General features: G+C 44.4%; 1 protein-coding gene across 1 annotated transcript in view; it reads right to left on the bottom strand.

The window, feature by feature from the left end:
* NSDHL (NAD(P) dependent steroid dehydrogenase-like) overlaps nucleotides 1-25208 on the bottom strand; it is a 58869-nt gene that overhangs the window by 16920 nt on the left and 16741 nt on the right. Inside the window, exons 2-4 of the mRNA XM_069648941.1 lie at nucleotides 24640-24693; nucleotides 22673-22834; nucleotides 20759-20905 (exon numbers count right to left, since the gene is read on the bottom strand). Of these exons, the coding sequence (XP_069505042.1) occupies nucleotides 20759-20905; nucleotides 22673-22834; nucleotides 24640-24660 (330 nt within the window). The 5' untranslated portion in view covers nucleotides 24661-24693. The remainder of the gene's footprint in view (nucleotides 1-20758; nucleotides 20906-22672; nucleotides 22835-24639; nucleotides 24694-25208) is intronic.

Raw genomic sequence — 25208 nt, 5'->3', positions numbered from 1 at the left:
CAGGAAGAGCTGAAAGCAGAAACTTAGCATGGTCTCAGTGGCAGACAGAGGAGAGGAGCGCAACACAAACTGTAGTCCGTCCAAAAAAGGCAACACCCTTAGAAGGAGGACAGCAGCCAGATAATAGCATTAAAGCCAGTCCAGAGTATAAGAGGCAGACTTCTGATACCCAGAGACATGGAGAACAATCCATGCTAAATCTGTAGCAACTGGAACTACGGTTCAATGGAGCCAAAAAGGACACATGTGACCAAGATGCTATTGCATGATCGTTAACTAACCATAACAGAAAGTGATACAAACGTTTAGGCCAACATTGTGGTGAGCATGACATGAAGCCTATTCCTTGCAAATAACCAATTCCGTGACAAACTTTAGAAAGCTAAATAAAATTGTGAAAACATTTTGTGTTCAGCTGTCGATTCCCAAATCGTCAGTGTATCCAACCAGAATTTTCTGCAAACATGCCCTTCAGCCTTCTATTTAGACAGGGTCATGGAATATCGCTGTAGGAGGTCATTCATTTGAAGGCAGTTGATTGTCCCTTTATGCAGAGAAAAAGGAAAGGGAAACCAGGCGTTTCTCTTGGTGCTTGGATATTAGAACATGAAATATGTCATGCCATTGCGTTAGCGCATGGCACAAGTGCAGTTGTTCAAGCAGTTTCAGAAAATAATTCCTTGAAAGAAATCTGAAAGAATTCCACAGTAAAACTATGATGTCATATTTTTAAAATGTTGTTTTGATCGCGTTTTGAACATCTTTTAACATCAGGAATTCTCTCAGGAGGGTAAAATTAAATTGTGCCAAAATATTCAAAATTTTCGATTTTCAAGAGTTTTTGCATGCACCTAGATCTTGTGAATTGATCCACTGAAAAAAAAAAAAATATTTTTTCATGAGGTGGGTGGGGGGGAAAACATTTTACATATGCACAAATACTGATTTATCTATATATCATGCATACACACAATGAACATACATTTTTTTATATGCAGTATGTATGTTACAGAATGTACATGTATGAACTGTCAAATTGTTATACATGTTCTATACATACATGAAAGTGGAGACTAAGCTGGATTTCAACTTTGATAGGAAGCGTACATGTGCATGTCTAACGTGTGAAACTAAGGTGTATACATGTACACAACATACATACACGTACTATCAAATTGTTATAATTCTGCGATATATACACACAAACTGAGGACTAACTTTAAACTCACTTTTTAAATGTATTTCATATTTATTTTGCGTTTATAAAGCGTCATACGCCAAAACGCTGTATACAAGGCATGTACATTGCATACATGTACGAAACATCCAATAAGGTTAGATGCTACTGAGATCATGTATATAAATATATACACACGTAACTGCACACACAAATGCACCCCTACTGTACACAGTGTACAAACCATACATGTACGACTTGTAAGAAATCCTATACACAGAGACATCATATTAGAAAACCTATAGTACTGGGACATTAGTATATGTTCAAATAGTAAGAAAGATCCTGTCCAAGTGTTGTGCGTGTAATTACATGTATACTATGTACCAGAGAACTATGTTCTTGGCTTCATTGAGAATTCACTTACATTTACTAGCCATATACAGCATGTGAATTTCGTGACTTCATGCGCAACACTAACATATATGCCATAAACACACCGCTTCTTCACTATACTAAACGCTAATAAGCCACATGTGCATCTGTCACACCAGCTTATTTTCAAGTTTTCATTTGCAAATAAATCACACATGCACATCTAAAAACTGCACATGTACGAAATGCACATGTACATTACACAACACACTTACGCCATGCAGTCTTTACGCCACGCTCTTGAACATCATACACTGTATACTCCGTACAAAGTGACCTGATACCGTAATACACTCATACATTATGTATATAAAAGAAACAAACACGCTAGGCGCCAGACTTCCTAAAAAAAAAAAGTAATAGATCGTTTCTTTTAAGCAAATAAAAACTAAAGTTTACAAAAAGTGGAAAAACAAGGTTAAGATACACACGCACTACATAGCACTACACAATTCTATATACTACTGATATTTCAGCTATAACACTATAAACAGTCAGGCCATACCACTTCAAATACATCTTTAAACACTCACTTTAAGTATGGTGGAGGTTATATCATTACCATAGTTTAAGTGGGTGTCACGGTTGTATTTGTGTCTGTATGGAGTGAGGGTTCATATTTACATACTTGAATTTGTAGTGGTAGGTAGTAATTTGTAGTGCTATACATTGAATGTTTGTACCTTATTTCTACTGTTTGTAGACATTAATTTTGTTAGCTTGACCGGAACGTATTTAACAACATTTTTTTTTTCATTAGATATCTTCTAAGTCATAGGTTGGGATGAGCCCTTCAGCGGGAGCAGGATTGCACTTACATTGTTTTGGTCATTTGAGTCCAGAATGTGCAAAGTCATATTTTGGGCATTTCTGGATTATGTGCTGTGTGGCGTTATCGGAAGAAAGGCTTGGGCCAAAAGACAGATTTTGCTTACACGGGTTTTATTTAACTTGAAAAAAAATACCTCAGTGACCCTACTGCTAACAGGGAAGCTCCATACCTAAGAAACTAAACTAATTGTGATTGTCAATCAAAATAATAAAGTTTGTCCTCTGTCCAAATCCTAACTTATGAACATGCCCTACCATTTAGAAAAACAACCTAAAAAGGAAAGGTGGGCAATATCGGTTGCTCCAATGTTCTTTCCTCCGCTATCTCCCAGTGGTTCTTGGAGTCGCTCCTAGATTCTTCTTTCTATAATTCTTTAATAGGAGACAGGGTTCTCATATTTATTAGTTTGTGTCCATCTTGTCCATTAAAGAAACTTTATTCCCCCTCAGGTAGATTCATCACAAACGTTTAAGTTCCAAAAAAGTCAATTCTTTCAATGATCGTAGATGAAGGGTTATTTCCTTAATCTTCCTCCACCAACTATCTGGGTCTCTCCCCCACGAGACTCCAGCCTTGCTGGATTCTGGTTTCCTCTGTAGCAGATTCTTGGTTCATGTTATAGGGCCTTCTGGGTATTGAGCTAATTGATCATAAAGACCTTCCTGTTGTTCGGCAGACTTTTTACTAACAACTTCTTGTTCAGTTAAGAGGGTCCATGGTAACACTGGAATACTCAAATGGGTCCACTTTCCACTCTTCAAGTAGATTAACATAATAAATGTGTGTCTTTTGTCTTCGGTAGGGTAACTACGTAATTGCGGTCGGCTTTCTTTTCTAAGACCTTATAGAGGACATACCACTTAGATACCATATTGTTTTCCGAAGTTGGTAACAAAACTAGTACGGAATCGCAAAGGAACGGGTCAAGGCTCGTTTGATGTTCCCTGGTTCTACCTGAATGGGTTTTTACAATTTCACAAACTGTGGCCATGTGGGTCTTAAGTTTCTGGCCTGCCTAAGATATCGGTACTATAGCTTCTCCTCTTTCCTCCCAGTTATCTTTAAGCATATCTAAAACATCTCAGGGGTCCCTCCCATATAGCAGTTCGAATGGGGAATATCCTAAGGATGCAGTATTTTTTTTTAACAGCAAAAAGAGCTCAGGGATTCATGACATCCCAATTGCGGCCATCGGTTTCCACTCGCTTGTGGAGGATTCTCTTGAGGGTTTGGATGAATCTTTGCACAAGTCCATCAGTCTGGGGTGGTAAACCGAGGTTCTTACTGTTTTTATTTGTAGTATTTCCTTCACCTCCAGCACAAGATTATGCAAAAAGGTGGTTTCCTGATCCAAGAGGATTTATTTGGGAAATCCCACTCAGAAAAGAAAGGGGAGCAAATGTTTGAGGATCTGCTGGCTAGTGTTGCTCCTTAGGAGAAACGCTTTGGGATACCAAGTAGCGGTCTAATATAACCAGAAGGAATTTGCTCCCCAGTTTAGATGGTTCCAACAGCCCTACAATATCCATCACAATCTTTGACAAAGGAACTTCGATAATGGGAAGTGGCTGTAATTAGGTGCAGGGAACTGGTGTGGCGGCTGTTTTATGACATATGTTACAAGCAGTCACATACCTTTTTACATCCAAGAAGACTTCAGGCCAATAGAATTGAGGGACCACTGGACTCTGGGTCTTCTCCCATCACCTGGTGAGCGGCTGTTAGTTGGGAAAGTCCCAGCTCTCACACAATTCATCAGTGACTTCTGGGAACCACTAGTTGAGTCCTGGGTACCCCATCTCACTCAGTATCCTCTATATAATAAACCTTTCTTAATGAAAAAGAAGGGTCCCATCTAGCTACGACCATGTTCTATGGAAATTACCCTTCCAACTGCTTTGGTAAGGATAGGGCCATTCCTTTGGACTAAAGCTAAATCAGGAAGAGGGGCGAGACCCTCAAACTCTGGGTCAGTGGGGGTTGTTACGGGCAGGCCGGTTTCTCTGAATCCTAAGAATCCTCGGAGGGTATCAACTCCTCGACCTCATGAGGGATAGGAGTTAACGTTTGTTCCAAAATACCCTGGGCTATTTTTTATTTTTTTATTATACGAGTATATAATCACTAAAGTGATTTTTACAAGAAGATGAGCAGAAATTTCACAGCATATTTGTTCAATCAAAAACGAAACGAAAAGGTTGTAGCTGAAGGAGAGAGAAGAAGAAACTATGAGGTTTCAAAAATAAAACGAAAGTGAAAAGCAAAGATGAAGATGAAGCAGGATGGAGGTAAAGGTGGGGACGAAAATGGTGAGGGTGAAAACAAAGGCGAAGGCACAGAATGAGATCACTCCCCACCATCTGTTTGTGTCGGCTCACTCTAGCAAGTCTACAGAGGTACGTGCGCAGAAATCTGGTCCAAAATTTTGGTGGCTGCTATAGTCCACAATGTCTCAAGCCTCCTATTAAACACTCCCACCAAAATTCTTCTTCCCTCAGGTAGGCATTCTTTAGGTGTTGCAGTATGTATGGTGATCTGAATTTGTCTGTTCCTGGACACAGTAATAAGAGGTGCCGTAATGTTTTGCTTTGTTCGGTGTGATTACAAAAGCGGCAAGTATTAGATAGAGAAAGGCCCCTTGTGTGCAGGATTTCATTCGTGGGTAACAGATTTAACCTCGCACGCAGAAGAGTGTTCCGAGTTTTTCTGTTAGGATGTTTTATCAGAAAAGGTTGAATTGCATTTAATTTTCTGCGTGTTGGAGGTAAGGGACTAGTTAGCTTGTACTCAGATGCCTTATCCAGTGTACTTATCCAATCCATTTCCTCGATTCGTAATTTGGTTTTTGTTGGATTGCCCAAAAGTTCTTCCATGGAGCTGCCACAGGTTTCAAGTTGCTGTAGACATATTAGCTCCCATTTGGACATTAACATGGATTTACTTGAGTTCATCTCTGCCTGAACCATCAGAAAAATTGCCGAAGAAGGAGGATCTTTGATCTTCCGGTATAGCATGACTGACGCCCTTTTAACTATTGACTCTAAAGAGGAGAGGGAGAGTTCATGTCTTATCAAGGCGATCGGAGTAGAGGATGGTAAATTCAGTACTGAGCGCCAGAAGAGACTCTCCAATTTAGCCCATAAGTAATTGGGTAAAGATGGCATAGCATCGGCTCCGTAGGTAATAGCTGGGATAACTTTGCCCCTGTAGAATTTGAGTAGGGGCAACAATGAAAAGCGTCCGTATTATTTTATCCAGTATTTTTGCTTGTGAGGCTAGAGTTTATTTTTTCCAAGAGGTGATGTTGCATCGCTGAGTCTTTAGCCGTGGAATCAATGAGGACTCCAAGGTATTTGAATTCTGTCACTTGTTCTATTTTATTTCCAGTCAGGAACCACAAGTTCTTCTTTTTCTTTTTGTGATTTTTTTTCAAACACCATGATCTTCGTTTTTTGTTTGTTTACCTCTAGGTCATTAGCAGCTGTATATGCGATCAGTGCAGACAACTGGCGTTGTAAGCCAATTGGGGTCTGATCCAGTTGAATGAGATTGTCCGCATTCAAGAGTCTTGGGATCTTCTCTTTACCCAATTATGGGGGGGAAATGCTCGTGACCTGATTGAAATTTCTTTGTAGTCCCCAAAATATGAAAGGAAGAGGGCTGGAGCTAATGGGCAGCCTTGTTTAACCCCTCTGCCAGTTGTTATAGATGACGAAAGCAGGCCACTGGTATTCAATCGTACCTGCATTGATGTAGAAGCATGAAGAGCGTTGATGGGATTCAGAATCTCCCGAGGACAGTCCCAACTAGTAGGTTTTTCCCAGAGTTTCCTACAATTGACCAAGCCAAAGGCCTGGGAAAGGTCTATAAATGCCAGGTATAGATTCCGATTAGTTTCACAAGCTTTTGCTTTTAAGAGGCTTAGGATGAAGATGTTTATGCTAGTTCCTACACCCTTTTTAAACCCAGATTGAAGAGGGTCATTACAGGGTGCACTTTTTGCCCACTGATTGAAGTGATCCAGGAAAAGGTAACCACAGACCTTCCCTATAACAGAGGAGAGCCACTGGGCGAAAGTTCCTGGGGTCATCCTTACTTCCTTTTTTGAATATTGGGATGATGACCGCTGAGGTCCAAGTAGGCGGGATTGTGCGAAAGGTTGTACATTTATAGAAAATTAGGCTCAACAGATTTGCCCATTCTTCTGGTGCAGATTTCAAATTCTCATTAGACCGACCATCAGGCCCTGGTGCCCTTGATTTCTTTAGTTTGGATACTTTGTTCAAAATTTCAATTCTATCAGAGAGATCAACCCACCGTGCTGTCGTCTGGGGTGATAAAGGGCCCTCAGCAGGATCTGGAGATCTGAAGAGTGTTGAGTAGAACCCAGTCCATGATGCTTCTGGGATTCTGGTCAGCATCATTGTGGATGCCTCTTTAGCTCGTGGATTAACTAAACTCCAAAAGTCTCTAGAATTTGACTTTTCGATTTGTTCCAACATATTTTCGGAGTCATGTTAATATAATAATAGACGATATGCCCGTAGCCAGCTTTTATAGGCTCTTGTTGTCTCCTTTACATATGCCCTGTTGGAGGGCGAGTTGTTTCTTGAAGCCATCCTTTTCGCTCTACGAAGGATATTTCGCTGCACCACCAAGAGGGCATCGAAATTGTGTGCGTGGTGTGTTTGGTTTGCACTTGCCCCCTTCAAGCTTTTTATCATGGCCCTATAAGGTTCCAAGAGTGGTCTGTAGTCAACCTTCGCAGCCTCCTGCCTGCTTCCATATGAAGAAGTGATTGCTTGAATATTTGCCCGTGTTATCCTTACCCGGTTACCTTTTCCTTCCGGTTCAATTCTTCCAGAGTAATGGGCTGAAGCTGGTTTTGTAGAGGCCCATTTAATAGCCAGCAAATTATGGTCGCTTTGGTTGGTCTGGCAAATACTGAAATCTGTCAACCGAGCTAACAGAAGTTCAGAGGCAAAGATGTGATCTATTGTTGAGTAGGCCATGCCTTGTTTCCATGATGGTAGAGTAGTAGAATCAGAAAATGCGGCTGCGGTGTTAAAGAGTTGTCTGGCCATCATCAACTTATGCCAAGCTAAACCTAGTTTGCAGGGATTACTCTGTGCGGAATCTGTGGTTATCGAACTAGCCGTTAGTATGTGGAGACCTAAACATCAAATGTCTATGACATCACATACGCCGAACTCTAGGTAAACTGAGTCCAGTGTAGAAGTCACTATGTCAAACAGTGAGGTCTGATGAATCGCTTTGTGGTTCCAATAAATGGACATCACCAGCAAGAAAGTGAGCGTGAGCTGTTCTTCCGCAGACTCCTTTCGCCGCCAAGAGATGAGTACCGCAATGACGTAAGGGGACTTCAGGAGGATTTTAATTATTTCTAGTCCCACGCCCATCTGGACTGCAACGATTAACCCTGAGGAAGGCCTTCCTTTGGCTCCTGATAATGCTTATGAAAAGGCAATCTCAAAGCCATCCAGTGTTGGTTTGGATTGTAACCAGACTTCTTGAAGACATAGGATATCATATTGCCCTAAGTTGATCTCACCAGGAGTTGTTAAGTGTAAAAACCCTCTTGTGTTCCAGCTCGCCAGAGACAGTGAGTGTTGCTCATGGTCAGTTTTTGTAAATTCTGATGGCTATTTGTGGAGACGTGTAGACAGAACTTTTGGTAACCAGGCCCATGTAGAGGATTCGAAATTCGGTTTGGCCTGAGTCACCTTTTGGTTCTCCTCTAGCAGTGTGGTCGCCTTTGTGTTTAGAGGGTTACAAGGGGGGAGATCTTGCCCATGAGGTGCCGAATGGACCGTGTCCGACCGGAGAGTTGCTGGTGATTTCCTTGAGAGATCGTCCCTTGAGCTAGTGTGCTGGCGTTCTTCATTTGTAGGTCTATCCTTCGGTGTGCGGTCCTTTGTCTTCTCATGGGCTCCTGTAGGTAGTCTAAGTAAAGTTAGCTCGAACCCTTGTTTGAATAATGCCTCCGCTGCTGCTGACAGCGAAGTGGTCACATTGACTGATGGTATATATAACAATGTGCCTTGTGACCCTCGTGAAAAGGTTCCACCGTTTTAAGATCTTCTGATTTTAAATTTCTTAAAGAAGAGATACTGTGTAGCAGTCTCAACACCGTCCGTGTGTTTAAGACCAGATATTTTTGATTGCCAGACCGCTGACGTATTTTGACCGTTGGATTCAACTTGTGGTTTTTAGGGTCTTGATACGACTTCTTCTTGTGATGAGGACTATAATCCCCACTCTCTTGTTGTTTATGTTCCTGAAATCCCTTTCTCTGCTGAGAATGCATAAAGTCCTTAGATTTGTCCAGTAGGTCAGATTTTGGTTGGGTATGGACTCTTGATCTATATTCCACTTGAGGCCGACGGAGAGGTGAGACCGAGTCAGGATTTTGATCAGTACGTTTTTCAGTACGCTTTCTGGTTTGCTCCCGTAGTTGCTTCATAAAGATTTGAAACGATCATCTAATGAGATGAAGCCTGGAAGGACCCTAGTAACTGTCTGGTGGCTGGGTGACATTTTGGTCAGATGAGAATTTGCACCTTTCTGTTGACTGTCAGTGCAGTCGTCAAGATGTTGACTTAAATCCATCAAGTCTTTGCGTTTAAGAAAATCTTCTATTGATTTTGGTGACTGAGATAGAACTTCTGGTAGTTTGTCAGTATCTATTGCGTTTGTTAAAGCTAATTTCTTTGAGTCTTCCCTCCCAGACTTTGAGTCTTCTTTAGTAGGGGATCCTTCTGCCGAAGATCAGAGAGTCACAGGGGTTGGCGTAAACAGAGGTGCCGTTTTTAAGCATAGTTTAGAGTTTGTTGTTTAATTCTCGTGTCTAAGTTCCCTCAAGAGACGTCCCTGAGCCCAATGGTTTTTGGCTTGGGCCTTGGGTGGATTTCGTTCTTGTCTGGTCTTTATGTGGGAGAATGTCATCTAAACACATCACGTCATTGTCTCCCGGCTTGTTAAGTGTCAAATTTAATCCAACTGGCGATGGACTGAAGAGGCCTGACAAGGTGCTTGAACACGATTTTGGCCTTGTCCCACAGTCCATGTTGGCAGCATCACGCCGCAAAGAGTCTTGTACTATTGTTTGGGAGCGTGCATCCATCTTTGGCCTGTCTATTGATTTTTCTTGAGCCTGATAGTACTTCCATAGGTTCAACTTGATATGAGTAGGAAGTGCCGGCTGGGTCATTTTTTCTTCTCTCCAAAGCATTGATATAACCCTCTAAGTAGATGAGCTTTGAGTTCATCATCGCAAAAATAGATGTATGTGTCATTAATTGCCTCGTAGAGCTTGCAAAATGGCGATAATGCGATTGTTACCGCCGACATGATGTACATAAAATCTGCTTTTTTTGACAGAGTCTCCTTTGGGATAGTGTAAGAAGACTCACTTGCTCTTCTATTAGATGAGGAGCTCACAGGTGTTGAAGGGGCCATAACCGTGGCAATTCCTTTGATTTGTGTTGAGGGGTCGGCGGCCTCGGAATAAAACCCTCCCGGGGTTCTAGCAAAGCCTCTTTACTTCCATTATGTACTTCACTGTCTAAGGGAACCACCTGGGGGGATGGGCTTAATCGCCAAGTTCCTTTTCTCGAAGTGTTGAGCTTTCGTTGTCGTGTAGGTCTAAGCTGTTTTTTTCTGATGACACTGGTAAAGCAGATGCCGAGCCTATACAGTCTAACTGGGGTAAAGAATTCATGCTTCCCAGTAAAGGTTGGGTTATCTGGTCAGGCTCCAGAGAAGTTAGACCTTCACTGTGAGATTCTGAGGCTTCGTTACAAGACTTGTTGTAAACTGGCGAAGATGGTAGAGTTAGCGTTTCCTCTGGCCGAGTTTCTTGTAGTTCCAAAATAATTGGTAAGACCGGTGGCCCAGGATTGAGAGTGTCTTTTAGTTGCTCCTTTTGGTGTGATGGCGGAACAAGAATCCCGCTACTAGGGTTATTCTTCTGGGAACCAGATGAAGCTGTGAGTAGAGGTTCTATAAGCGCTTCTAACAAGTCTGCGTCCGAAATTTCCCCGAGCCCCGATTGATGAAGTTTCTTTTTAGCTTGTCTTTGAAAGAGCGTTTTCAGTGAATTTTCCAGACGCAGACTCGCCAGTGGAGTTACTGAAGAAGAGGATCTGGGGGGCTTTTTTGCTGCTGTTCGCTTGGTAGTTGTGGGGAGATCGAAATTTTTCTTTGATATCAGCCTGAATGGAATTCCATGTAGTTGTCGAGTAGGAGCTCCCTGTTTGCCACCTGTAGTGATACACAAAATTGCAACTTTGCCAATCAGGGCTTTAGATGACAGCATTAGCCGCTGAAAGCCAATAGTGTATTCAAAGTATGTGCCAAAAATGCTGACAGTAGTCTGTTGTAGCACTTCCATTATGCAGTAGTGAGCTACAAGGAATATGCAGGCCTAGTAGGAGTGATAGGTCACATTATGCAGGCAGGGCGAGGGCCCCGAGCTCTGTAGCTAATAGACAATATTGGAGTGTTTGGAACATTATGGCACCTATATAGCGCTTAGATAGCCAGTCTTAAGCGCTATGAACACTAAACTATGAGTGCATGCCTTTTAGAGCTTGCTCTAATAGAGTTAATACATCTCGGCTTCCCTTAGAATATTCTGCCTCTCTAACGGTAGCCCTGTAAACTAATCTCCCTTTCTCTGGGAAGGCACTGATAAGACATTCCTGAGCTTTCGCGCAGATGGGCTCCAGGGAGGGGCTCAGAAGAAGGAGCACAGTGGAAATTAACAGAGTTGGGTTTTTTCCATGAGCCAGCCTATATTTTGCACAGGGAAAGTTCTGGAACTGTGCGTCATGGACGGACAGCACGAGATTATAAAATATGCATGCTCACATGACTCGGGTGGGAGATCGTCCTGTGGACTTGGTTCGAGCAAGATCAAGTGCCCGGAATTGGAGCTCTGACGGCACCCAGCAGCGCTGTCCTCTGAGCGGGGCTTGTTACAGCTAGCTTATGAGGGCCAGGGTCTCCCAGTGCTGATTGAAGGGGCGTAAGACTGTGTTTCTCTATGTTTTTCTAAGTTCTATGTTTCTCTATATTTTGCATTTCTCTAAGTTTTGTGCTTTGTAATCTTCTCTAACTTGAATCCCAAAATATATATGAAATTCTCTGTTTAGAATAAATACTAAAACTTATTGAAGGTGTCATTTGTCACTAGCATGAGTTCACTGCTCAGCACAATAGAACCTGTATTTTGGGCTGAATTGGGTATTTTTTGCTTTCAAAGGGCTGGCCCCGAGGAAGATTTTGCCCATATCAAGACACCACCTTCTCTCAAATCAGTCGATTTGGCAGGCTCAGGGTCAGTGATCTCAGGGTGTACGGGGGCCAAGGGGAAAGATGGTGATGCGGGCAAGATTGTAATCGTCTCGTCAGAATGCCCCGCAATCTTGGGCTCCATATCTAGAGACTGTAGGCTGTTTCTTTCATAATGATCTATTTCAGCACATTTTACTGGTGGTGAAGTCAAAATATTATGAACTTGAGCCTTTATTGATTTTGGCAAAGGAGTCACCGTAATAATATCTGTGGCCGCTTGGTGGCGCTGTCCGGCAGCTGAACCAGGAGGAGTTAAGTTCATAAACTTCTCTGCCCCGGAGACTCTGGTTTCGTCATCCGGACGCTGAGATGCATCGCGAGCTTCCAAGGGTGCAGCGGGAACTGTACAGCCCGGCCACGGCTCCCCCTGGTTTTCAACCCAGGTAGCACCCCCTCCTCCGAGGGACAGTTCCTCCGCGTCTTCCACCAGGTAGATGGGCCGGGCCCCGGGCTGCCCAACTCTGCTGGATTTTCCCCCGCATCCAGCTTCGACATCCGAGTACTGTGCAGGTGAGGCTTCCCTGCAGCTCCGTTGTCCTGTGGAACCGCAGTTAGCCCCGTTCGTTGATTCACCACACGCGAAGCCCGACCCCATCTCCTCCCGGTTTCTGACACAGGAGGCCTCTCCTCCTACGATGGGGGGGGGGGTTCCCCTTGCGCTGTCCACCGTCAGAGACTGGGGCCAAAGCGCTGCGGTTCCTATGCTGATGGAGCCCGTCTCCGGCTCACAAGCGCCGAGCTCCTCTGTTCGTTTCATCTTGTTAACAGCGTCCCCAGTCATAATGGATCCGGACATGTGCTCGAACCACCCCTCTGGTAAGAGTTTTTGTTTGTGCTTCTGAGAAAGATAGTTCAACAGAACACTACAAAAAGTAACTATCAATTTAGGCAACTACTGGAATATTTTGTAGTTTGCCTCCTGGTCGCTTTAGGGAGCCTACACAGGATAGAATGTTAGGTTGTGGAGAAGAATGAGTGTCTTTGGAGAGTGAGGAAGCCAACAAGAGGGCAGAGGAACTGTTGGCACTCCGCAGCCTTCGTGGTTCATCTTCGCCTTCAGAGGTGTTATGTCTCAGGTCCAGGGCATCTCCGCCATCCACCCTAGCCGCCATTAGACTGCCACAGACTGCCACTCTCACACCACTCTGCTCCGCTTCACTGCTGCCTTCTGGTTTTGAAGGAAATGGCGCCAAATGGACACTGTAGCCACTGTAGAAAGACAGATGGACTGCCACAGACTGGCCACTCTCACACCATTCCGCCTGGGCTATTTACTTTCCCATTTTAACCGCATAGGGGGTCGCAGCCAGGATTGTGTAAAAATATTTTGATTTCTGCTCTGTAATAAGGGACCACCACCAACCCTTACTACATCCAGGGAATATCGCCAGGCAAGACCAGACTTGGTAGCTAGGCAAATAAATGTTCCTGTATGAGGGGAGCTACCGATACCAGTGGGTATTAATAGCCTTTCAGAAGAGGGAATTTCAGTAGAGGGAATTTGTACCTCCTTAGTACGTAATAAATCAAATGTAGGTATTTTTGCACTTGACTGCAAGCGTTGCTCTACCATGGGTCCAATCCTTATATGAGGTGGTACCAATCCCACTTCTAACACCATATGTGGCAGGCCAAAAGACATATTTGGCTTACAAAGTCTTTCATTTAACTTAAAGAAAATGCCCCACTGACCCTACTGCTAATAGGGAAGCTCCCGTCCTAAGAAACTAAAGTCACTCATCAATATCAGTCAGAATAATAGTTTGTCCTCTGTTCACATCCTAACTACTAAACTGCCCTTACCACTTAGAAAAACAACCTAAAAAGAATGGTGGGAAATATTGGTTGCCCCAATGTTCTTTACTCTGCAATCCAAGTGGTTCCAGAAATCTCTCCTAGATTTCTGTTTCTATAATTCTTTAACAGGAGATAGGATTCTTGCATTTATTGTATTTATCAGTTCTGTGTCCATCCTGTCCAAGTTCAAAAGTAAAGAGACGTTTATTTTCTCAGTTATTTCAATCAAACTGTTAAGTTCCCAAAAAAAGAAATTATGTAATTGATTTTAGATGAAGGAATATTTCCCTAATCTTCCTCCACCAACTGTGTAGGTCTCTCCCCACAGAGTCCAGTCTGGCTGAATTCTGGTTTCCTCTGGAGCAGACTGTCTGTCTGTCTGTCTGTCTGTCATGTTTGACTGTCAAACCCCTTGAAATATCAGCATGGCCTTGACTGTTCACCTGTACTTTTGGCACTATTTGTAGTTCCACAGATGGCAGATGGATCGACTTCTGGTATTCTCATATATACAGACAAAGTCACAATAACAGGGTGTCCCTTACTAGAATGGGAATCCCTGTCCCATGTTGGGTGGTCACTTCCAGCGAGGTTCCACTTTCCCAAACCTCTAGGGAGGTATTTTGCTTAGCAGGCTGACTTCCCTAGCCTCAAAGGGGGTGGCTCCCCCCATCTCCCCAAGGTAGAAGGAACAAAACCTCCAGATTCGTCACAGCTGCCTATTCAGCTTCTTTTCATTGACAGAGGGGATCCTCACCCCACACCCAGATGTGACTGTTACCTTAGCTATCAATAGGATAAAGGCACTCCTTGCTTCTAGACAGTCATGCCTGTGCTGGGGACTATCAGACATCATTTGCAAGGGTATGTCTTTCATAGTTTCAGCTATTCTCTTTTCCCACTCCGCAGAACAAATAAGACTTCTTTCAAAAGTGGTTTGATTTTAGTATGTCTCTTCTTTCTGGTTCTTTCCCTGCTGAATTAAAAACTGCAACCGTTATTCCCCTTTCACAAAATACATGTCTCATTTTCGACTAACTTCTGGTGCTTTATTTCAAAAAAGGTAGAAATGTTAATTTTCAAGTCTCTACTTTCCTGCCAAACAAGAACTTGCTATTAATGTGGTTTACGCCCCCGAGCACTTCATGCAAAGGGTAAGTCTTGCACCCTTCGAGTTCCTTCACTATTCAAGTCATCCAGATGTGTTCTATCGTTGTAATGGCAGACATGCTTTCTATGCTGGGGTTCTCACGGTTTGGGTATGTTTGCCCGAATTTCTTTTGTTCGCAGCAAACTGACCAAAAATTATGTGATTGGGGCCCAATTTAAACGCACATGCAGTTTTTCTTTGGTCCCCCGCCTCCAATGTTTAGGAAGTGGGGGACAGCCCTGCGCCCTCAAAATTGCCAAATACCAACCATGGGAGTGGGGTCACCACCGCTCGCCAGGGTTGGCATGTTGCAATATATGCGACCAAATTGCCCCAAGGCCAAATCAGCCATGACAAATTCAACCAAATTGGTCTTTAGTTCAATTGTTTTAGGTCAAATTGGCCAATACCGTTCTCACTACACTGTTGTCTTCTCTCCTCCCTGGGTTTGGGTTCATCAGGAACATTGTAAGCCGCGTTTGCCACGTACTCGGGGGAAGAATTGCTTTGTCTCATGCAAATGGTCCTCTTAACTCAACCTTTGCTGTCCGTTAGGATTACTTAGGATTCTGCAGTGGGTCCTGTTAATTTCATGCTTTATACTGACACTCTTACTTCATGCTCACATGTGCAACCGATACTCAGAAGAGGTTTTCCTTCCCCCCACCCCCTCTCTTTCACCAATTCCCCAAATGTGTCTTTCTGCTTGCTCCTATACAATCGAAAGCTAGATGACTGAACAGTATTTACCCCTGTTGGATTGCAGATTAATCTTAGTTTCCAGCTGTTCCTTTAATTTTTGTACTCCCGCTTCTATTTCTTTTCGTACATGCCCCGAACCACACCCACTACTTCTGCTTGCGACCTGGGTTATGTTTTTCATGCCGGTCTTTACTTTCTGAAGCAGGTCCCGTCATTAATTTGTAAAGATCAATTCGGATTATGCAAATTCAAAAAACAATGACAACTGCGACTATTTGCCTCTGCCGAATTGCTGCACTTTGGTCATTGCTGCTTCAATGAATGGAAATCATAAAGTGCACACCTATCTGGGAGAAATGGAGCGCCGTAGATAGGGGACGCAGCCTGCGGATTACAAGGAAGGGTGCTGGTGTATCAGTGACTTTAGATAGGTAGGTCAAAGCAGCAGAGTGCGGGTGGGGGGGGCTTTAGTTAGGGAGAAGGGGGTTGTGTGGAGCAGTGAAGCGCAGGGGTCTTTAGATACTACCTGAACTGTATAATGGAGAGGCCAGTCTTATCTGCGATCAGAACACAGAGTAGCAGGAAAAGGTTGGTTTCTGGACGTTTCCACCTCATGCTGATCTCTGTCTTAAGAGCAACGATATTGACACTTGGTATATGGAGGCCAGGGCATCACCAGAAAGGTGTTTTGGTTGCAACTGTTTTGCATGTGATTCATGCAATCTGGAACTTGCTTGTTGAAGGGGTAGCTAGTAAAGAGGGGATGATGCGGTAATGATACACATCCAAAATGTCCAGTGTTTTTTTTCCAGACATATGATCTTTTTTCCTTTTCTTAGAATTAGCCCCGATTATCGTCACTTTCGACTTGTCAGGGTCAATAACCAGGTCATTATCACTGGCGTACGTACCCACTGCATCCAACAATCTCTGTAGGCCAATGGCCGTTTTATCCATTATGACTTATCTGCATAAAGATAACCACCTTATGCCAATTTCCCCCATTTTGGCCACAATGGCTGCTTTTCAGTTACTGACTTCCTAACATGGACGCTTCCCTAGTTTTGATATTTAGGTAGGGAAATTCTGCTTGGAATAGGGCCAATTTGGCAGTTTCCCAACCAGTTTGTTTCAATAAATGTCTTTACTTGAGAATATGAATAACTTGTGTCTGACTCTCGTTTCTGACCCCTCACACTTGCTACCATGTTTCTGTAAGGATTTACATGTTTTTAGGTTGCTGCAATTTGTGTGTTTGGCAAGTAAACGCTTTTGAAGTGCAAAGAAAATGATAGACACAGTGTTAGTCCAGTTTTACAAATCACACAAGTTGCAGCTTTTGATACCTTTTAGTGAACAAAGTGAAAATTCTATGCATAGATGGAACAAATTAGCTTTCCAAATCCCACAGACCTCTTCATCAGATGCTGCAGCATCTGCTGGAGAGGTCTGTGGGACTTCGCAAGCTAATGTTTTGTTCCATCTTTGCATAGATGTTTCAGTTAGTCCAATAAAAGGTATCAAATCTGCAACTTGTGCAAGTAGACTCTAAAAGACAGAATTACTGAAGGCTTTGAAATCCAATCCTTCCACATGTATACCAAGTAAAGCCTGGAAGGTGTGTTGTCAAGTGCTCAAATTGCATAGTGGGTTAAAATCCCTGCTTCATTGTTTAGTCAAAGAGTGTGATCCTGGGTAAATAATTCAATTTCATTCGGATTTAACTGCACTCATTGGAGTTCTTAATAAGTGATTACATTATATGAAAGAAGAAACCTAACCATGGGGCATATTTAATGCTCCTCGGTTACTATCCCCTCAACACTTTCTCACCTAAGATTGCATTATTGTTGCATTGGGCCTCCCTCAGTCCTACATCACCTCCTTTGGCAGGTATATAACAGCAGCCACTCAGTGCACCAGAGATTCAAGCATAGGTGGTTGGGTGGATATTTGTGGATTGGGTTGGGGCTGGCAAGACAGAACCAACATTACACCCCGCCCCGCTGCCAATCACTAGAGTTGCCCTGTTAATCTAGATTAATGAATCTTGTACAGTGTGCATTCTGTCATTTTCAAGATTTCTAGGAGGTAGCGCAGGGAACAAATTTATTAGCAAGGAGGAGGCGTAGGGCAAGGTTGTTTTGATGCAATGCTGATGTGTGTAGATCTGAAAAGATTGGGCTCTCTGTAGGTTTAGTTATTTTGTGAGAAGGGTCTGTAGCGGTGGTTAACATATGCTCCAGATTAAGGCAATTGTGTGGTTGTCTGTGGGGTCATTCAGAGCAGTGCTTAAATAGCGTGGAGAGTTGTGTTGGTGTATCTGTGGTGGTTTAAGGGGAGGTTTAGGGAAATTTAGTGCACCTTCTGGTGGTGTGAATTCCATTGTGCAACCCGTCGGTGGAGGAGTTGTGTGATGAGGTAGAGGGTCGGCTAGGGTGGGATGTAGAAGTGGCAAAATACATGGTAACAATCATGCCAATATCAATCAGTGCCAAATCTGTTTACATGGGAATTCGGGGCTTTAAAAGTGCCCTTTAGGCAGCAACAGCACACAGAAAAGGGTAGCATTGAGCTGCCTACTGGCCTCTCACCCCACCCCACCTCACCTCACCTGACTCCCTTTTGGATGCAGCCAGAGTCCTGCTAGTTCCTCCCCCCCTTCCACAACCGCATAGATCACAACATATCCATACATTAAAGCAATGAAGTCTAAAGAATGTTGAGAACCGAGGTTTACATACCACACTTTGACAAAACACAATACAAGACATGGGAGAGAGAGGGAGGGAAGGGGTGGGGGGGGGGGGGGGGAGATGCCCAATAAGTGATCAGTACGGTGTCCAGGGAGGGACGGTGGGGGCAGTATAAAGGGGGTGTGGGTCTCTCCTGACCATGCCTGCTGTGATCGAGGGGAATCTCCTATGCAATTTCCTCACCTCCCTACCGGGCTGTTCGAAAGAAGCAACTGCATGCAATCAGGGAGGTTCACTAGGTGTGAAATAAAGATTTCACGCCAAGAGGACATCACTGACTGCATTCAGTGCCTTTTAAGGAGCCACAGAGATGGAGGTGAGGAAATCACATAAGAGCTTCCATTACGGAGTTCTTACATGAATGCAAACATTCCCCGTGCCATTCGCAAGTCCAGTTCTGGATGTCACTTTGCATTCTGGGACCTGTACACAAGCCCGGTGTCTCCATTATAAACCTAGGACTCCAAATGCCAGGATGCAAGACTGGACTAGTATCTCCTGACTGGAATGGGGCAAGTCTCCTCTTATACTGTAGGATTCCCTCAGCTCTATGCCTTGACGCGTCGCCAGAACACTCTGCATGCAATCAGTGATGTTCTCACACCGTGAAACCTTTGTGTTAATCGTCTTTAGGTGTGCCCGATTTTCAGTTTTTAAATTTATGATCTTAAAAAAGTGGGTTGCATTCATGCAAATCATATTTTGAATAGAACAATTTGGCCCGTGCAGAAGTATGCGGTTGGGTTAGTTGCTAACTCTGTTTGGGCTACAGACGGGTTTCTTTTTCTGGCAACCCTGGTAAAGAGTTCAGCGATTGCATGTGGAGTTGGAAGAAGATAGGGAGACGGGGTGGAGCCTTGTGGAATGCCACAGGTTACTGGGTAGAACTAGGATCTGCTGGTTCCCATCTGGGCAAGCTGGTCTCTGCTGTAGAGGTAGGAGGTGAACCACTGCAGGACTGTTCCTTCAAGGTCCATGCACGTGATGAGGCTGTTGAGGGGTGTTCATTGGCAATGGTAGCAGAATGATAGAGTAGGACAAGTAAACAGGGATCTCCTTTCCCCTGGATGTGTCGATCAACATCATCGATAACTTGGATGGTGGAGGGCTCTGTGCTGCATCGCAGTCGGAGAAAGCAGATGGGTAGTCATGTAGGAGATGTGCCGTGATCCTTTTGTGTAACTTGATGGAAATTGTTGCTTTCCCTAACACTTAACAGATGAAGGGCGCATGCATGATGAGGGCAATAGTTGGGCAGGTCACCAGGGTTGAATCAGGGTTGCTTCAGCTGGGGAGGATCAGTTCCATTTCCAGTACATCACTTGTGAGCACCTTCAAAATGGAGGGGGGGGGGGCGGTAGGATGTTGTCTTTGTAGGTGGTGTGTTTGAGGGCTATGAGAGTGTTGGTCAGGCCTTCAAGAGTAATTGTCCTGAATTTGGTGCCTCTGGACGTGTTGTGGGCTGGCATGTGTGGGACGTCTTTGGTTTGTTTGGAGCAGTCTGTGTGTTTTATGTTTTCAATGTGTTGTCATATCTTGTCTGCGAGTCAGTTGTTGATAATGTTGCATCTATCAGGGGAGTGAGGCATTACAGGGTCAGGCAGGGAGATGATGCAGGGCTTCTCAGCTTGGGAGACCGGTCTGCTCTCTCGCTGGATGCTTCCATGATGGTTGGTGTGTCTTGAACTATTGTTTATCTTCCCAGTTAAAGCTCTCCTTAGCTTTACCCTTTTCCTTAGCTGAATTCTACATATGGCTTGCAATGTCACCCTTACATTTACCCTTTCGGATTTAGTAACTTCATGTGCACGTCTCATAATACGGGCTTTGCCTCCCACACCGCCGTCTTCGCGGTCGTCATGCAAAAGGGCCCCTTTTTGATTTCATCGGACTGTACTGAAGCAGTGAAAGCTCCAACATCGGCCCATGCCAAATATTCAACTCTAAATTTTATTTTCCAGGCTGTCTGGTGCTCATACGAATCTATAACTTGCATTGCAGCATGTGATTTCATCTCTGCACTTACTCATTTATGTACTATAAAATCAGGGGGCAAAAACCTAAGTTGCAAGGCACTAGTCATCCATACAAAAGTCACTTGGCATCTCAATTCTATACATACACACAGCACATCATTTCTTACTTGTCAAGGGTCAGATATCACTAGCCAGTGACTAGAGGCGAGTGCACATTTTGCACCCTGCTGTATATTAGTGGACTAGATGGAAGAAGCAAACAAAAATAAATAGAATTAGTAGGGTGGAGTAATACATAGATAGAATAGAGATCTGTATTGTGCGACTCCTGATCAGAAAGGTCTTGCAGAATCTGCAGCCTAGAGTGGACACGACTTAGTGGGGTGCAGTGTCCTCCTCCAGCAACTAGGTAGGTAGGGGCCTGTACAGAGAACAGACAGCACATTGCCACACTCCAATTGTCTAAGCACAGAACATCCTCTGCCTTTCACTCCTTTTCTGGGGAGCAGAGGCCAGGATTTCCCAGTGACCCCGCCACCTCCGTACACTCCTCACCTGCACACCAGCTTCCTTGCAGGCTTCCAGGACAGTTCTGGTGCCGATGTAATTCACCCTGTAGAAAAGGTCCCGGTTATCACTGGATGGAGCAGGCGAAGCACAGTGGAAGACAGTGGTCACTCCCTGCAGGGCCGGCAAAAGGTCCTACAAAACAAGAAACCACATGCTAGACAAGGGTTTCAAGTGCAGTACCCGTCACTATCCAAATACCCCTGTAAGAAGGCCAACACATCCATGTACATCACCAGAAGAACCCCGGAAAAAAAAAAACGTGACTCGGGGCTCCCGGTGACTTGGTATGTGGCGCTTTCCTTCTGTTTAATGCATATAGCGGAGCCCAACCAATCCATCCTCTCACGACTCTAAAGAGACTGGGTGTCTCATACACACACTTTTACTAGCCTGGGACCTCTTCCAATCCTGTTACAGTCTGAGAGCTGGTACATTATGCAGAAATACAAAGTTCCACTAAGCCTCTCTGGCCTGCCAAGACACATGATCGAACATGGTGTCCCCAAGCTCCCTGGTCATGTGACATGGCAGCCATGACACTCTAAGCCAACTCCAACAAGCATTTATATTTCCTGGCCTGATCCGGTGCCTGTGCTTGCTATATATGTCACACTGCATCTCATAACATGCAATACGTTTTCTTATGTCTTAATAGGACACCTGTAACACTTGAACTCAAAAAAGCATCAGTGAATGAAGGACCGCACAGTCACAGCATTTACCAGCCACTGCATCGACACAACAATCATCCACAAGTGAAACAAGACCAAACAGCAACCACACCATGCCAAACACCCCCAGGAATAGATCTCAAAACCACTTAAGATGCAAAACATGAACTATTGCACATGGGAACCCTCAACCAAGTCAGCAACAGGTCCAACAACAAAATCCGCAGAAACACAGCAGTAAGAACAGGCCATCAAACCTGCAATGGGACCCTCAACCCAAGACAACACCCATGGGATGACGTATAAACAACAAGTGTCCAACTAAAGCAGAATCTGGTTCTGCACACACAGAATATTTGTGTTAAATTCCTTGAGGCAGCAGTCATTACTGACTATAACCCACCCCCTCCTACACACCACACCATCCTTGAGACAATAGCTGCTACCCATGCCAATGACTGGCCCACAGTTTCTGCAATACCCAGTGCAGCCTCAATACAAAATAAAGCAAAAGTGGCCATCGTGTACACGCAGACTGAAGGACCGCAGAGGCGACAGCATGATCCGTGCACCCAGGGAGAGAGACAGTGATGAACACGCGCGCTACAGGTAGACAGGCAGCCCGGCAGATCCGACATCTGCCATGAGGTGGGCACCCCTCTGGTTACCCTCCCTGCCACATTCCCCGGGGATGCAAGTCCTCAACACCAAGAAAGCATCTGCCAGACAAGCAGCGAAACACAGCACTAGCTACTATTAAACTCTCTCGGAAATAGAGGTGACAACAAGAAAATGTGCGAGTCAGGAGCCCCATAAGCACAGCCATCACTTAATCCCATCTACACGGAAGCAGGTCTACATACCAACAACATGCACTTACCCTGCAACATACATAATCTACAACCCAAGAAACCATACGCAAGAATAGAATCAACTAGCAGCACACAGATGCTCGCATACCCAAGCAACAGCAACTACACACTCAATCTTTGAGGCAAGATTCTGTAGCGCAATATTCAGCAGAGTCTAAATCCCCAGGGCCAGGAGCCACACCGAACCCACCCATGAGACAACAGCATGGACTACGGTTACATAGGTGATTAATTCAAAAATAACATTACAAGCAGTTTTCAAGTTAAACAGCACCACTGCTGCTCACAGAGAAAGCTCTGCTCCACTGTATGCAGTGTCTAGGCATCCCCGCCTGCTTCCTCGCTTGCCCACTTACCTGCTTACTACAGAGATCTCCCACGAAGAACTGAACTCGCTCGTTCTCGAATCCCTTGCGGATATCAAACACATTCACGCAGTAGCCTTTCTCCAGAAGCCGTTCCACCATGTGCTGGCCCAGGAAGCCCGAGCCTCCAATTACTGTGCATTTCTTGCTGGCCTGAGGAAGAGGGGGACAAAGCTTCAAAAAGTGCCGACAAAAATAGAGCCCGTTCCACAATCCTTTCAGCGATGGAGAAGGGACTACTCTCCAAGAAAGCCTGCCACCTACTAGAGTCCACCTCGCACTGGATAGGACGCCCTGGGGACTCTAGCGAACTACAACCAAACCACGGCAATGGAAGTAGAAAAGGGCGCATGTGCCTTTCCAGAACATGGGCCATCTCTGCAGAAACCCTCCAAACATGACCCTCTCAGATGAAGGAATACTCAGGATAGACGCCCTACACACTGTCTGCCAGATGAACAAATACTCAGGATAGACGCCCTACACACAACGACTGCCAGATTAAGGACTACTGAGGATAGACGCCATACACATTGACTGCCAGATTACCCAATACTCAGGATAGACGCCCTACACACTGACTGCCAGATGAACGAATACTCAGGATAGACACCCTACACACTGACTGCCAGATGAACGAATACTCAGGATAGACGCCCTACACACTGACTGCCAGATGAACGAATACTCAGGATAGACGCCCTACACACTGACTGCCAGATGAACGAATACTCAGGATAGACACCCTACACACTGACTGCCAGATGAACGAATACTCAGGATAGACGCCCTACACACTGACTGCCAGATGAACGAATACTCAGGATAGACGCCCTACACACCGACTGCCAGATGAACGAATACTCAGGATAGACGCCATACACACCGACTGCCAGATGAACGAATACTCAGGATAGACGCCATACACACCGACTGCAAGATGAACGAATACTCAGGATAGACGCCCTACACACAACGACTGCCAGATTAAGGAATACTTGGGATAGATGCCCTACACACAACGACTGCCAGATTAAGGAATACTCAGGATTGACGCTCTACACACTCACTGCCAGATTACCCAAATACTCAGGATAGACGCCCTACACACAACAACTGCCAGATTAACGAATATTCAGGATAGACGCCCTACAAACTGACTGCCAGATTAACGAATATTCAGGATAGACGCCCTACACACAACGACTGCCAGATTAACGAATATTCAGGATAGACGCCCTACACACAACGACTGCCAGATTAACGAATATTCAGGATAGACGCCCTACACACGACTGCCAGATTAACGAATATTCAGGATAGACGCCCTACACACGACGACTGCCAGATTAAGGAATACTCAGGATAGACTCCCTACACACAACGACTGCCAGATTAACGAATATTCAGGATAGACGCCCTACACACAACGACTGCCAGATTAAAGAATATTCAGGATAGACGCCCTACACACAAAGACTGCCAGATTAACGAATATTCAGGATAGATGCCCTACACACCAACTGCCAGATTAACGAATATTCAGGATAGACGCCCTACACACGACGACTGCCAGATTAAGGAATACTCAGGATAGACTCCCTACACACAACGACTGCCAGATTAACGAATATTCAGGATAGACACCCTACACACAACGACTGCCAGATTAACGAATATTCAGGATAGACGCCCTACACACAACGACTGCCAGATTAAAGAATATTCAGGATAGATGCCCTACACACAAAGACTGCCAGATTAACGAAGATTCAGGATAGACGCCCTACACACCAACTGCCAGATGAAGGAATACTCAGGATAGACGCACTACACACAGCGACTGCCAGATTAACGAATACTCGGGAGAGACGCCCTACACACCGACTGCCAGATTAACGATACTAAGCAGCTTGCTTAAGGTTAAAAGAGCGTTTTGCCATGTGTTAAAAACATACCGGTCTGAGACGTGTTGCCATGTTTTCAGTCTCTTGGGCACTAATCTTCTACTTCTGAGAAAAGAAAAGAGACATTTTAAAACGTGTTCACAAGGAGCCCCAAGAGACCACGCTGGTCGCAAACGCATTAACAGGTAACCACTGATAACAATGCTCGAAACAATAGTCATTTTTCAAAGGTGTAAACATATTTTTCTTTAATAAAGAGGGTACAAAATAATGATATGTTTAACAAATATTGAAATAAAGGTATGAAGGTAGAAGGACAGGGGTGAGTTTTAGGAGTAAAAAAAGACCATTCACACTTAAACTGAAAGTTGTATAAAAGTGAGGGCGAAAGAGGGTTCAGGGGTAGCAGAGGTCAGAGGGGGAGCAGGGGGTCTCCCCCATAAAAGGAATGTGTGAGAAAAAAAAAAGTACTATGGGTTAGAGAAAAGACATCACACACCAATAAAAACGGGAATCCAATGACTAAAAGGTCCACTAGATGACACTCACAGACTATACAAACAGAGTGCAAGCAGATATTATGAGCGGTGAAATAGATAACTCGTTATTTTTTTTAAAAA

This window comes from Ambystoma mexicanum, chromosome 2q (genome assembly GCF_040938575.1).
Source record: "Ambystoma mexicanum isolate Mex_15411 chromosome 2q, UKY_AmexF1_1, whole genome shotgun sequence".
NCBI classification, from domain to species: Eukaryota; Metazoa; Chordata; class Amphibia; order Caudata; family Ambystomatidae; genus Ambystoma; species Ambystoma mexicanum.
Note: the sequence above shows the minus strand (reverse complement) of the source record. Positions and strands in the feature narration are given on the sequence as shown.